The sequence below is a fragment of the Falco rusticolus genome, chromosome 4 (assembly GCF_015220075.1).
Source record: "Falco rusticolus isolate bFalRus1 chromosome 4, bFalRus1.pri, whole genome shotgun sequence".
Lineage (NCBI taxonomy): Eukaryota > Metazoa > Chordata > Aves > Falconiformes > Falconidae > Falco > Falco rusticolus.
In genome coordinates this window covers 68,950,582-68,966,498 of record NC_051190.1, presented here as the reverse complement: position 1 = coordinate 68,966,498, position 15,917 = coordinate 68,950,582, and the positions used below count along the sequence as shown (strand labels likewise).

Genomic DNA, 15,917 nt, shown 5'->3' with positions numbered 1-15,917 from the left:
AGTGGTTTTGGCTGTTTTTAACAATGGGTAAAGGTGGGGTTTCTGTTTTGTTGTCTGTGTGTGGTTTCTTTTCACCACTGTAGCTGCTGGATAGTTAGTCACTATGAAGGCGTGTATCTATAAGTGAATTGTATCCAGCATTAACCAGGGCATAGGTGTAACCTGGTCAGCGATGGATACAATTCCGTCATTGTAAAAGGTGTTTCCTTTACAATATGTAAAGCAGTTGTTAATGAATGTACATCAGTAAACACGTTTTCCATGACTCTGAATGCTTGGTCATCAGCAGACCGTGATGCTGTGAAAAGATCTGCCACTTTGATGTGCTTGGCCTTACAAAATCTGTATAAAAGACCAAATGGTAAAAGTAGGATTATAAAATTGACCACTTGCTGCAAAAGTTTGAATGAGCTTAATGCTGCTATTTAACGTGTCTTGTTTTGAGGATATATATTTTTTTTTCCTTTCTTGCTTGATTCTTGGTAATGGAGCCAAATTCTTTTGGATTTTATGAACTTTACTCCCGTTCCCCTGCCCCTCAAAAAATCTGAGTGACATTATAGTTTCATTGGAGTGCATGGGAAAGTTTCTACTGATTTCACTCAAGCCTGAAATTAGGTCAAATTATTATTTGGATTTCCTTTCATTTGATACTGTGTTGGCTGCACATACCTGTATTAAGTGGAGGATTTCTTGTTCATTATGCTTTCAGTGCATGCACACTACATGCAAGAACATTTCTAGTGCTTGAGACTGGTATGTGTGTGTCTCGTGTTTGTAGGAAACCAACTGCTGTTAGCCACTTGTTGAGTAAAGGTTGAAATCTCTTTTTTTCTAGGAGCCATCATTTGAGATGCTTCCGTTGACTGGGAAAACAATAATATTTGATAGCTTTCCTGATCCTTCAGATACCTGGGAAATAATTGAGACTATTGGGAAAGGAACATATGGAAAAGTGTTCAAGGTGTTAAATAAGAAAAATGGCAGCAAAGCAGCAGTCAAAATTTTGGATCCTGTTCACGTAAGCTACTTAAATTACTTTGTGCTTATTTAATTGTAAGTGAATTTATGTAGTATTTCTTTTCTTTTAATCTTGGTAGAGCATTAGAAGTGATAGTGAAATAAGCTGCTTCAACCTGCTAAGTATCAGGCTAGCTATCAATGCATTTTTCATACTGTAAGGGATCTTGGAAGTGGTTGCATATGGTAGAAGTCAGAAGTATACCTCAACTTTGTTACTTTTATTTCTAGTTACCCCTTGTTTATCTCGTACTTTCAGAAGCAGAGCTGATTATTTTCCTTTTCAGTACCAGGAGTCTTAGCTTCTATTTTTACTGTTGTTCTTTTCCTTTTCTTTTTTAATGTAATAGCCAGTAAGAAAGTTATATACTTGTAAGTACTTTAGATGTACCTTCAAGCATCTATTTTGAGTACATGCTTTTAGCTGAGTTACATGCTATGAATGATACTTTAAAAATAAAATAGCACACTTTATTGTTATTGTTGGTTCTGTGTTTTCAGAATGTGCCAAAATACATAGATATCACAGAGGAATCCATCTTTTCAAATGGAAAATGCAAAGGCAATAGCTCCTACACACAAAGCACCAGGTGTCTGGGAGGTGGAATTATTATGTTGTAGAGTATGCTTTTGTTCTCTAACTGACATTTGTTGGGTGGCAGATTAATGGTCAGAGAGTAAGGAGGAACATTAGTCTGGTTTGTAAAGGCTACCCCGCTGACTTCAGTGGTGCTGCCTGTGGCTTGGGATTTTTCTTGAGAACAGTAACCCGCAAAACGTGGACAAGGAGCTCTTCTTGTTTCAGGTAGCTCCTTTGAACTCATCTTTTTTCACTCCCGGTATAGGATTGTGAGGCACATGCTTCCATTCCCAGACCTCTGGGCAGGAATGGAAGGGAATGCTGTGCTGTGTGAAACGTTGCAGGTCTGGAGCTGCACAGCCACGCAGGGCTCTGTATACCCCTGTGTATCACCTAGTCTCAAATTATGATTCCATGGTCTGTAAATCCATGAAATGTGTTTGTGAAAATATTTTTTGCATTACCTTTGCTGTGTTTCTTGCTGATCTGCTTTTTATTTCAGCATTCTTTCAAAGCAACAAAAGGAGGCTCATCTCAGTACCTCTCTCAAAATAAACATGATTTGCAGCCAACTGATAAGGATCTTGATGAATTCAAATGCATTGGAAACTCTGTTTTTGACTCTGCTGCTTTCTGTAAACAAGGTTCTTGTGCTTACAATGAATAGGCAGGACTTCCTTGCAGTTGGTGTATATCTAAATGCCTGTGTGGCAGGAAAAGCTTCTGCTTTCATCTGTTTCACAAGTGTTCGGGAATGATTCTTAAGTGGCAGCTGACTATTGCAGGGATTATTGAAGGCATCAGGGAAACTTTTAACGTTGTGTACACTTTGGAAGTTGTAGGAAGAGGTAAAAGGATGATGACAGGAAGAAAGAAGAGGTACTAAAGCTGATGCTAGAGGAAAGAGAAATAGTTTCAAGTAGGAGATAAGGGAGTAGAATGTAAAGACGGAAGAAATACTATGGATAAAGATGCAACATAAGAAACTGAAGAAGGGAAAAGGTATAACTGATGAAAACAGATAAATTATTTTAATGAAGAAATGGAAGTTATACAGTCAACATCACACTCCAAGACTTAAATCTTTTTAACTAATTATATTCTTCTTTTTGTTCTAAGAATACTGTTCTTTTCCCCCTGCTATTTACAGGACGTCTGGAGTAGCTGCTGTGCCTTCATGTTACTGTTAAAATGGCAACCCTCTATTAGAAATAGGGTGAAAGCAATAAACGAGTTCTTTTTGTTTAAACTGAAAGTATTATTGATGGCTGCAGAGGGAGCCATTGCAATGAAGAAAAAGATACTGTGTTTACTTCTTTATTTTACTTTTTTTTTTCTTTGAAGATGGTCTCAGAATTGTGCCACCTGAGAGGTGGACTGAAAAAAGAAGCAGAAAAATGTGGGTTTATATCACTTGATTTAACTGGGAAACTACATAATCATGGGTGGTGTGAGACTGAAATAAGCATTTCATGTTTAATCCTTTAGAGCTCTTAGATTCTTTGTGTTGAATAACAGCTCAGCTTTTTGAAACTGCAACAGGAAAGTGAAGGTGTTGAGATGAGAATATATGAAGCTGGAACTGAGAATGTGCTCAGTCTTGTCCTCAGGGCTGTAAGTAAATACCATTGTAATTTAGGGTTCTTAGCCAAGTTATCTTGTGTCTAAGTTCACATGAAAATATTCCCTCTACCATTTCTAGAAGAGGTACTGTTATGCAGATAAATATGTTAAATTCAAACAAATATTTCAAGTTTTCTTCTTTTATAAAATACAGAGGAATATAAATTTTTTTTTTTTTAGTATACACAGAATGAATATTCTATTCATTTCATTCTCTCTCTTTTCATTTCTCCTTAAATAGTAAAAATCTCATAAAATCTGAGTACCCCTCAGGAGATGGAAGCCTCTATTAAATCACAGTAGGACAGTGGGCTAATTCTCTTCCAGTTTCCCCAAGGCAGTCAGCGCTATTGTACATTTTGTGTATAGTTTTTTGGCTTTCAACTCTCTGGGGTTTGGTTGGGTTTTTGTTTGTTTTGTTTTTTTTCCCTTTTGATCTGTCCTTTGTTTTTGCCAGATGCATTTTCTCTCTTCATCACTTCTTATCTTCCACTCTTTCCCTTTCCTTCCTCTGCCACCCTCAGTACATTGGTTCTTTCTTCCTTCTTTGCATCTCTTTGTTTATTGGCTGTATTCTGCATTGTGCTTATGGGAAAATTAACTTAAAGTGACTTCCTCATTTTTTTGAAAGAGGAGGAAAACTTCTACTATTTTTTGCCTACTTCAATTAAAAAGTCTCTAAAGCCCTTCCTTGTGAGAAGACTTATTCTTGTAATCTCAGTATGAGAGTTTGATGGCCCAGTTCCTGACAGGCAGAGTTCTTTGACACCAGTCAGGCTGACCTCAAGACAAAAGGCTAATATGGGGAACATGATTTAGTGTTGGAGATACCTGTATAAGAAACAAGTAAGCAAAGGCCTCTTAGGGGCAGATAGATGACTGGTGAACAAAATGAGGAGTGACATTCATTGGGAATACAAAGCATCCCTTTTCTCTGCCAGGGTCACTTCTGTTTGCAGTGGTGAGACAGGTTTTCAGCACAGAGTAGGTGCTTTTCACTGATAAGAAATGCATTCATATGGATAGCAGACTTCATAGGTAGCCTTCCTCTAGAATTAATTTTTCATTTCTATTTCTTTTTGGGTGCGTGTAAATAGCAAATTGTATTAAAAATGTTTAAATCTGGAAACAAATATGTTAACATGTGGTCAGGATGGATTGAATATTTTCTCAGCATGACTGAAACGCAGTTTGATGGAGTCCCTCAGTGAGCAATACCATGCATATGTGGAAAGGGTTACCCGAGTCATTGAGTGCCCACTGTTGCTACCATCCATGTTTGATCTGAAAGGGTTTGCATGGCTCCTGGTACATGTGTTGGCAAAATTTGCCTTCTCACCTCCAAATGGATTTCCCTCGCTGTGTAGGAAACCCAAAGTCTGTAATGAAAGACTGACAAAAAGCCATAACTCATAGCTCGGTAGGAGAAGCCAGAGAGATCATGGATGTCACCAATTTCTATGATAGAAAATGAGAAAAAAATCCAAATGATTCTAGAAAGTAAGATGATAAATGAGTAAGATGTGGTTGCAGTTGTACTCGTTCGTGCACAGAGGGGTAGAGAGGTAATTCCAGCTGCACCATCTCTAGCTGGGGATACCCTTGAGATTAGAGAAGTAACATGTGACATCCCGAGGCATCTGCATACCTACCCACTTCTGGATTGCACTGGCTTTGCCTTGAAATGCTTCTTCCCCATTCTCCTCAGGGCTACTCTGTCATACCCCTTGTTCATCAGCTGAAACTGGTGAAGACCAAGTAAAAAACAGATGACTCTTTTGTATTGAGTAATGAGAATCAAGTTTTGTAACCCTGCAGATGGTACATTCGTGTTCTGGTTTTTTTCTTTTTCTTTTTTCAAATGACATTTGAATAGCCAGAAAATGCTGTGTGTTGGGTTTTTTAAATGGTTATCACTATTTATTTATTAACCGCTATGTATTCCTCATTTGTGACACTAGGATATTGATGAAGAAATTGAAGCAGAGTATAACATTTTGAAAGCACTCTCTGATCATCCTAATGTAGTCAAATTCTACGGCATGTACTATAAGAAAGATGTGAAAAACGGAGACCAGCTTTGGCTAGTTCTTGAGGTAAGTAATTCAGAAAAATAGACTTTTCTTCCAGTTGGCATTGCTGTGTTGAGAATTAACTCAGTGAATGAGATGCAAGTAATTTGATGTTTTTTTTAGAGTGGTTGTATGTGAACTGATAAATGCTGTTGCTTAGTCTTCTCAGCGTTCTGAATTAATGGTCTGCTCGTGAGTTCAGCATTCTTATTTTGATATTATACTGATAGAGCTATGCCTTCAGAATTAAGATATAAATTCTAATAGGACTGACTTAATGGGATTTGTGACCTAAAATCTTTCTCTGCTGATAAGCTTGTTATGGGAATCTTCCTTTGGTAGCATTTCTTTAAATATGACTAAGATATGACATAACAGTTAAAGAAATCACTGTGATGATTTTTTTTTCCTAAATGAAATTATAGAAATTAATTGAATTGCTTTTTTTTGTGCAAGTAAATGCATAAATAGATAAATAAGCCAATAAAAATAGGCTACTGCTCAAATACTGTTGAAAGCAGCAGAATTTCCTCAGAGTCAGAGCAAGGTGAGGCCTGTAATTCATGTGTTTCAGTCTTCAGTTTTGACTAATCTAGGTGAGGCCTGTAATTCATGTGTTTCAGTCTTCAGTTTTGACTAATCTAAGAGTAAAGAGCTTGATTGCAGGGCTCTTGCTGATGTTTGATCAGTGTTTGATAAGGTTGAGATTGAAGCATCGGTTGTATTTTATGATTTTTTAGCTAAGTGAACACAAATCTCATGCCAAATATCTCAATGATACAATGTTAATCCTGGAAATAAGCTCTAAAAATGCTTAAATTCTAAAAGCTTTTCCACATTCTTCTGACTTGCATTGGGAAGATGTTTTTAAGAATATTTTGCATTGGAATTCCATGATAAATTATTAGGTTAGACTGACATCAAAAGATGTCAGCTCTTTGTGCAGTGAGCATATTTGAAAATATAGCTTCTGTTGTGTCTGCTGGGCATTTAAAACTCCATCTGTGAAACTTCTGGCCTCTAAAGGGTGGGTGCCAAACAGCCAGGATGGAACAGACAATGAGGAAAACAGTCAAATGTTTATATTTTAATTTTTATATTTCACATAGATTTGTTTTCTAAAGTGAAAAATACAAGCCTACATCTGGAATACAAGTTTTATATTTACTCTTTGCATATCAAGCTGTATGTGTGCAAGTGCTAGTATGGAGTGTGTGTCTTGGATGCTTTCTGTCACTGCACATGTAGATCCATGAATGCAGTGGATTGGAGTGTGTATGCATAGATACACATAAGAAAAATAAACTCCAATGGTGAGTTTGGTAAAGCTTTCCTTATAATAAAAGTATCTGAGAAAGAAAACTTGTGGAACAGGTTCCTCTGTTGAAGTATCACCTTCCTTTCAACTTGTATGCAGCTTTACTGTTGGGGGGGTGTTCCACAGTAGCTGTTTAGGTGTCCTACAGTTTATAAGAATGAAGATATCTTCGTCATCTTCCTTCTATTTTGTGGTTGGTTGTCGTGTGTTTTCTTTTTTTAACAATATATTTGTGTCTTAACTTCATGAAGGTGGTGATGAGTCTTTAGCTTACAGAGACCTCTGTTTCCATTGCTTTGGGTTTTAGGCTTTTTATTTATCTTGTCATAAAAGAGCGTTTTGACTTCAGGACTGTTGCATTCCCTGAAGAGGGGAGTCCAGTCTTGAAATTTAGATTTGCAGAGTTTGATACTAAGGAGGAGATCTTTCTCATCTCCTTCTCACAAAACAGTTATCAACTAATCCCTGCAATTTCTGTGTAATCCTCTGAAATGAAAGATGGACCTTTTGCAGTCAGCACCTAGCCTATAGATAAGTTCCCAAAGATGGGAAGAATGAACAGGGTAGACCACTGAAGTTTGCGTAATACGAAGCAGCTTCTGCAGTATCTGAATCCAAAATGATGTTAAGGAGGAAAAGTAGAGAATCAAATGTAGGCTATTGTGTACTGTAGTGTTCTGGATTCCTGCAAAGCTGCAGCTACTAGGAAGAGCTCACAGGAGCCATGGGGCATTGAAGGCAGAACTTACTGCTTTACTCTACTTTTGTGTTCTGTGATGGGATCTGTGGGCAGGAGGTTTTGAAGGGAAAGTTTCTCAAATTCCACTAGGAATGGCTTGTGATAGATGGCAAAACTCAGCAATGGGCTTAGAGCCACCACTGAAGTTTTCTGACAAAGTTACTCTCTGGAGTGTTTGAATCAATATATGTAGATGTTATTAAATATTTTTTTTCCTAGAAGAAAAAAATCCTCAGCTCTTTAAGACATGTCCCATGCAGTATATCAACAGCAAACCAGTCTGGAAAGAAAGATTGTTGCCAGGTTTCTTTTCTCCTAATTTTGTCATCTGCATTGGTTATATGAACCATATTGTTCAATTCTTACACCTTTGTTAGTATATACAGTGTGATGATTTTTGATGTATCCCATAGTTTTCTTTCAGTAGCTGTTTTGTATTGCACTTGATCATGTTTGTGTTTTGGGGAAAAGAGGCTAATCAGATTTGAACTAGGTTCAGGTAAGTGGCTGAGATATAATTTTGATGCTAAAACTAACCAAGTAGCTAAAAAGACTACACTACTGTAAAAGGTTCTTGACAGATTTTAGTCCTGAATACTTGAATTATCATAAAATTGTCAGACCGCATAACTTACCACCCGTTCTGAATACTGGAAAAGACCTTGGATGGGTTTATGATGAGATTATTGCAGTCTTGGTGTGAAATATTCCACTTCACCTTCCATCTGTTTTCCAAAATGAATCTATTCTTATGTGACTTGGTACCTGTTGAAGCTACTCTCAAATTCTAGGATAAGATAGTTGGTCATTCCATTTTTAACTGAAATTAGCATTTCATTTACTACTTGCTGTAAGGTGTATGTCAATAATGAGGCTCTAGATGTTCATGATCCATGTTGAAGGTATTGTCTTCTGACTAGAAATCATTAAACCGGATGGCTATCAAGAAGTATTTACCTACAACTAAATTGAATTTGGAGCTGACCTGTTGCTGTGGGTCATCTGACAGGTTCCATGTCTGTAAAAGCCAAAACTAGTTGCTTCAGAATAACGGAAATAAACCGTTACAGAATAGTCCTGGGTAAACATGACATTTCTTCTGAATCTCCTCACTTAAGTGCCTAATAGCATGTGTCTTCATAGAAAGTTTTTTTTTCATTTTGAAGTAAAATTCCTCAACGTTCGGATTTCATTTTCTCTGTTGTATTTCTCTGTCTCTGTGCTAATGTGCATGTTACCTAACTGATCTTGTAAAGCATTTTGAAGTTGCAGTGCTGTGAGCTGGAAATATGTTTCTGAGAGAATAGGAACTATTGTTCATTATTTTTTTCTTTTAAAAAAACAAATACTTTTTTTATATAATAAATTTTCAAGAGAGATGTAGTCAACTTCTTACTTTGATTTAACCTTTCAATGTAGATCTAATCCGTTAAAAATGTGCGTAATGCTTACTCGAAAAAATAAACAACCTTTTTGTGTAACACTAGTTCTGCATGTGACACTAGTACAGTATTTATAGAAGTGTAAAGTTACTGTGTTGTGTTCATCTTAACACGAGGACCTAAATTTGAGACTAGTATAGAATGTAAATTTTAACAATTAAAAAGTAGAGGAAAACTAGTAATACGAGGGCTTTTAGCATCGCTAGCATTTTTTGGTAATAAAGCAACCTAACTTTCTTGGTTCAGCATTTTTAAGGAAACCACCTACGGGAATGAAAATGAAACAGGAATACATCTGTATGGAATAACAGTACTCTTGACTCTCAGTTCAGAAATGCCCTTCTCTCTGTAGGCTGTACTCAGACAGGCTGAACATCTGCTCCTGTGTGGATACTGTTCTAATCACGGTTGTGATAAAGAATATTGCTGGAAGGAGGATTCTTGTCAGGTGTATTAAGCTTTGTCACATGTGTCCAGAGATGGAGGCAGAAAGAAACTGGCCTATTGAGTCTGTGTTGAAAACACTTGAGTTTTATACTTGGGATGAATCAGCTTAGCAGTTTCATGTTAGCAGACGTCAGCATGGTGACACTGATAAGGCAGAGCATGCTATAGTCCATTTCTTTCAGCTCTGGATGTTAGTTCAGAAGGGAATAGATCTGAGGTAGTTGGAAATAAGCTGATGGAAGATGGAGCAGAGAGGTAAATCATATCAGGCCCTGCAGGTGAGCAGGTAGGTCAAGGGCAGGTAGGGTCAACAAGTGGCACAGCCCTTGCCTGAGATCTGGTGCAAAGAACAACTTAGTTAAGACTGAATGAAGGCTGAAAATACCACAGCAAGGTAAATGGTAGGTGTCACACAACTTTTACTTGCTACCATAAGCCAGAGGCCAAGAATCATCATGCAACATATTTCTGTAGTTCATTTCCTACACAGATAAGGTAGAACTTTAAGCATCTCAGTCCATTTTCAAAAGACACATAGTTATACATGCCATGTTTGAGATGGATTTGGGTTTGTGAGTCACATAAGTGTGTTTTATCATTCTCTGTGTATTTTTATAGGAAATAGTGGGTACGTGAATTATTTTTATAGTAAAAAAAAAAAATCCTTTAATGAGTTAAAACTTAGCTTGATAGGGGGAAAAGTTTGGATGGAGTGACTTCCCACTCCAAAATACAGTTTCATAGTATTAAAGCATTTTGCAGAAACCTCTCATTTCTAGAGAGGTGAAATGCCAAGAAATTATAGAAATACACTCCTTTGTGCTGAATGTCAAGAAGACTGACAAAGCAGGTTTTTTAGGTTTTTTTGTTCTAATGTGTAGGTGAACATTTTGAACATTTGCAGTGCCTTGTTGAGCTGGACCAGTGCTCCATGTAGTGCAGCATTCTGTCTCCTGTGGTGGCACTAGAAGATGCTGTTTAGGAGTCTGTCCAATTTTTGCAGTCCATTTCCCTCATGCTCTCCAGCAACCATGATTGTTGTATTAAGGATGTCCCAGACTATTCTGTTTAGTATCTGTTTATGGACACACTAATCCTGATGGTGACACTGCCATGCTGTACAGTCACCTCTTAGAGCATGCAGGTTTAATTTTTGTTCCATCAATGTACTTATTTCTATATATAATATTGCACATAGTAGAATATAATGTCTTTGTAACGTTATTCATTCTGACATTATGAAAACATTTCCAAATCTAAATATTTTTTTTAGCAATTCACCATTACTGTTATCAAAATGTGCCTGGGCACAGCACAGTATGATAAGCAGTACAGTAGGCACCGAAAGCAAAAAGCAGCCACTAACAAGCACTAGACTCTAATGTACAGTAAGGCAAGCAAGCCCCATGGCAAGCACAGAAACTTGCCAATTAATAGCTAAACACCAATAAGAGCTATAAATTAGAACTAGCATGTTCTAATAAAATCTGTCGTTATCTTGAACCCTTTGAGCCCCACGTTTGGTGCCAAAAAGTGCTGTCGTGGTTTAACCCCAGCTGGCAACTAAGCCCCACGCAGCCGCTCGCTCACTCCCCCCACAGTGGGATGGGGGAGGTGATCAGAAGAGTAAAAATCAGACAGGTCGTTGGTTGAGATAAAGACAGTTTAATAGGTAAAGCAAAGCAAAACAAGGAATTCATTCACTGCTTCCCATGGGCAGGCAGGTGTTCAGCCACCTCTGTCACATGTAACGGTTCGCGAAGACAAAAGCCATAATGCCAGATGTCCCCCCCTTTCCTTCTTCCTCACCCAGTTTATATACTCAGGATGACGTCATATGGTATGGAATATCCCTTTGGCTACTTTGGCTCACCTGCCCTGGCTGTGTCCCCTCCCAGATTCCCGTGCCTCTCCAGCCCTCTCACTGGCAGGGCCCAAGGAACTGAAAAGTCCTTGACTTGCTATAAACATCACCCAGCAACACCCAAAAACATAGATGTGGTATCAGGGTTGTTCTCACACCAAATCCAAAACACAGCACTGCACCAGCTACCAAGAAGAAAATTAACCCTATCCCAGCTGAAACCAGGACACCAGCTCTCACGTTAAGAAGTACCTTCACAAACAGTATTCCAGTAGCTAGTGCAGTCTGTACATGTGCTGGCTGTGCACAGTCCAGGCTGAAATGAACCTGATTCATCTTTGTTCTCTTGTAGAACCTTTTCTTATTCTAGTGTAATCTTCATCAGATGTGTCACATGGGAGTGTAGAATAGCTTGGAACCAGCTTCTCTGAAGCCTTTTTCATTCCCTCAACCTTTTAACATAGGAAAATAACTGCATTAAATAAATCAGTAACTTGTGTCATTCTGCATTGTTGCAGGCAAAGCGGTATGCTTTGAGTTTGATCTTCTGGGTGTTTCTTGATGTTAATTGAACCTGCTAACCAGATACTGATAACTCAAAAGAATTGCAGAAAGATTATCGTGGAGGTTTATTGTGATTCAGCTGGCAGCTGTTTGCTAATATAAAATTTGACTGAAGTGATTCAAATTTGCTACTTCAATCTTCTGAAGTTAACAAGAAGAGGAAAAAATTTAAATGTACAAATATCTAAATTGTGTTTTTTAAATCCTTGGCACTCTTCTATTTTTGTCACTTTTTTTCAGAAAGAGCTGTATCATTAAACCCAGTAAACAGAAGCTCTCAGGAGTCTGAATTAAACTACAACACAGAGAATTGTAGTGCATCAGTTCACCTGGTAGTCTTTTGGCAAGCACAGATTAAGTACAAACCTATAGCGTGGATTCCATTTAATCAGTGAGGACACTGTAATGTATAGGTAGCTCCGTACAGAAAAAAAAAAAAAAAAAGGTATGAAGTGCCAGTGTACCAAACTGCCAACCTGCTGTACCAGGGTAATGACAGTCCATTGCTACTAGATTACATCTGTTGGCTTGCCTGACCTGGAAAAGCTTGCACACCTAGCCAAAATGGTTTGTAACAGGATAAAGAACTGAGAGAGAACCTGTCTAATGGAGGCTGTTGCTGTGTGATGAGCACAGAGAGCAAACCAGTGTAGTTCCCACTCAGATACCAATTACAAGGGCAATTGCAATTGTCTGGTGAGTCACATAAAATGAATGTATAACAAGCTGAGATCCCCTGATACGCTCTATTCTGATTTTGTGCAGATCATTTAGAATTACCATTCTTGAATTTGCACGGAGATGGAAAGCCCGGCACAATGTGTGGAGTATCAGTTACTCACTCCTTTCCAGTTCTAAAAGTGAGCCTTCATAGGAGAGAGTTACATCAAAGCTTTAAGCCAAACAGAACAGATTTTCAAATGGAGGACCAAGGGGATAACAGAAGTCAGTTGTGACCTCAAGCAGTTGCAAGCATTTGTCAGCGTTGTAGCGCAGGAGAGTTACTAAGGAGGATTTGAAGGAAGATAGTGCTGTGGTTTGCTCCTTCAGAGCAGAAAGGAAAACATGTTGTGCCTAGAGTTACCCAGTGATGGATGCCAGCACTGTGAGCTGATCAGGGGTAGGAGAAGATCTGTTGCTGCCTAAGGAAAGATACTAGGACAGCTGTGGGTTTTGGCAGTAGAAGCAACTAGTTCATGTTTGATGTGATTGGGAAGGGGCAGCCAACACAAGGGTTCACGGGAAGAATGGCGTGGTCAGAGGTGGCCAGTTAGGGATAATTGCTCATAAGGCCCAGAGAAGAAGGTGTTACAGTAACTCCTGGGTAGAATGAATAATGCTGAACAACAAACACAGCTGCGCTGCTGTGTCTGGCCTGGAGTGCATTTGCTGTGCTGTATCTTCTGTTTGAAGAGAGAAGTTTAGCAAATCAGATGCTTCCAGATGTTCGCAAATGCTAACTGGTCGTAAAGAGAGCCCTACAATTCATGAAATATGTATACGTTTTCCTCACAGACTCATAAATGAAAAGTGACAGCACAATTTACATATGTGTCAGGTAGAGAAAAATGAGTATAATTAATGCCCAAGTCTTGAGTGGCTAATAATCTTGGATCCTTCACTGACCTACTATACATGGAAGTTTCTGATCATGTTGCCTATTCGACATCACATGTAATTCTAATATATGGTGAAACTCACTGGAGTGCATCCTTCTTCTTTAAACAACAAAAATTAAAAATAAATCCTTTGTTATGTAATGTCTTCTGTACAGAATATATTTATCTAAAGAAATACCGGTCTCAGCAGGTCCGGTTGCCTTGAGGAATGGAGATTCTTTTTCTGCTAGGGAGTTGAGATACTAACAGTGCAACTCTAAGTTGCAGTGTAGTTTCCTGTAAAAGGGAAGCAACCACTGTCCAAAGATATATATTGGTATTTTCCTTTTTAAAAAAGGGGGCTGAAATAGCCAGAAGCACAATATGGATTTCAAGGATCAGGACAACTGTAACACCCCCACATGGTCAACAGAATGAGACTTTTCACATGACACTGCTCCTTTTGTGCATCCAGACACAGACTACCACTTTGGAGTGCTGTTTCTGCCAAAGCAGGCTGGGCACGGAAAAGAAAAGCTCAGAGCAAGGCGGGTGGGTCTGTCCTTGTCTCTTGCTGAGTTTTCCAGTGCCATGTAAGACTTCTGATGGCCAGCAGAAAAGCATGTTTGTCTCCATTAGCTTGACCCCTTTCCTTTCTCAGATAACAGTGTTGTCACTATGGCATCTGTTGGTGCATGGAAGAGGGAGAGAGGAGTTGCTGTCAGTGTTGCAGAGCAGCTAAATGCTTGTTTTTGATGTGGAAAGGCATTTGGCTGTAAAAATCTGCAGCCTGCAGGAAGGCTCAGAGCCTGGGGAGAAGCTGATCATGCAATCTCGTTGGGACATTGCATGGTGGGAGTGACTTAGACTAGCGTATCTGAAGTTTAGCAGGCAATTTTCTGTCATTGAGGCTGTTGGGACTTCAATTGTTGGACTCTATTCGAATGAAGTTTTTTGTCTTTAAAAAGTAATAAAATTGTAAGAAATAAGTAGGAGTATGGGAACTGGAGTTGTTCTTATGCTGTGATAGTTTTGGCAAGAGCGGGAAAATCCAAATTCAGTGACATACATTTTTCTCTGAGGCCTCTCTGAGTTACAAGCACTGGCTGAAGTGAGTCCCACAGGAATCTGTGGGAATGCCTAGAAGCAGGACCCAGCAGTCTCATTCTGGCTTTCAAAGAGGTGAGCCTACCTGAGATAAACTAGAGACATCGCTATCTCAGTTACTTCTCTTTTCCATAAAATAGAGGATCTTGTGGTATGTACAGATGAATAATTTATTTAGGATTTTCCTTTGGCATGTTTACAGTATGCTTTTGTTAGATACAGCAGGATACATTTCCATCTAAGGGTATAAAGGCAAATTTGTGGGGTTTAAAAAAGCTTTGGATGGAAGTTGTTCTGTATAAAAGAATATATGATAAGAGTTATAATAAGAAAGCAGATATGCACCTTTTTTTTTATATGGGAGATTTACTGTAAAACAATAATCTTTCAGGAAACTAGCATAGTGGAAAATAACTAGTCCATTTGGGTTTTATGGAGCTGGGGCTGGGGGAAGGGAATTGTCATTTGTCTGAGTATTATCAGGTATTTCGAAATGACATATATAGAAGAAAAATGAAACAATTGAAAATTACTTTTTCATATTTCTCAACATGGGTCATTTTTCAGTAATGTCTGGTTATGAGTGCTCCATCCAGACTAACACTGAATATTTTGATCCATTACATGCCAGAATCAGCCTTGATTTCTCCATTTCTAGTGTGCCCCTCTTTGCTTCCTAATTATAGTAGTTTTTCACTCTTGAATTATATCCTGTTTTCTCAAGATCAAAGATGTGTGGCTATCATTTGATGCTTCAAACTTTTAGTAAATACTCGTAATTTCTCTGCTTGATGAGTATTTCGTATTACATTGTGGTTTGCACAGTCCGCATCTTTGAAACAACTGGTGAGCATATGTTATGGCCCCACCTTCCCAGAGAATACTGCACATAAAAAAAGCTGGTTCGGAATAACCTCTAACAATTTTGGCACCATGAAGTAAAGCAAAGCCAAGAAAAAAAACCCCAGAGTTTTACCACTCTACTGTGTAATTAAATAACATGTGAATACTATGCCTCTTACATTCTAATATTTAACATCCTTTGCTTTCTGTATGTTTTATTTTTGATCACATCTTTACTAAAGATGTGAGGTTACTTAAAAAAAAAAACAACCAAACACCAAAATAAAACACCAAAACCAAACCCCACATTTGCATAGCTTTTAGTTAAATCCCAGATTACCAAACCTCCTTTAGCTTTATTGTGGGGTGGCATCAATCATTGTAAGAATGCTTAGGCTGAGGCTTGTCTCTTTTTACTTCAGACATCTGAGAGTCAAATGCTTAAGTTCAGGTGTGATAGACAACATAATTGTGCTGTGTTTGTTCTCAGTTTTCATGTTGGGTCCCTTTTTAAAGAGGGTGACTGGAGCAAATGGACTTGTCTGTAGGGAGAGCTGTCTCCTCATCCTTCTTTGTTGGGCAGAGAGGGCTGGAGGCTGCAGGCTATGGGAGAAGAGTACTTAGCAAGGAACAAGAAGCCGAGACATGCAGAAAGCAGCCAGCCAGGTGTCAGCAATAACAAAAACAAAAGTTTCCTGGG

General features: G+C 38.4%; 1 protein-coding gene across 10 annotated transcripts in view; it reads left to right on the top strand.

Moving 5' to 3' along the window:
• The window catches only part of MYO3A (myosin IIIA), a 127,873-nt gene that overhangs the window by 11,889 nt on the left and 100,067 nt on the right, over window positions 1-15,917 (top strand). For all 10 annotated transcript variants that reach the window (XM_037385723.1, XM_037385718.1, XM_037385719.1 and 7 more), the window contains exons 2-3: window positions 839-1,021; window positions 5,185-5,319. In XM_037385723.1, the coding sequence (XP_037241620.1) occupies window positions 854-1,021; window positions 5,185-5,319 (303 nt within the window). In that variant the 5' untranslated portion in view covers window positions 839-853. The remainder of the gene's footprint in view (window positions 1-838; window positions 1,022-5,184; window positions 5,320-15,917) is intronic.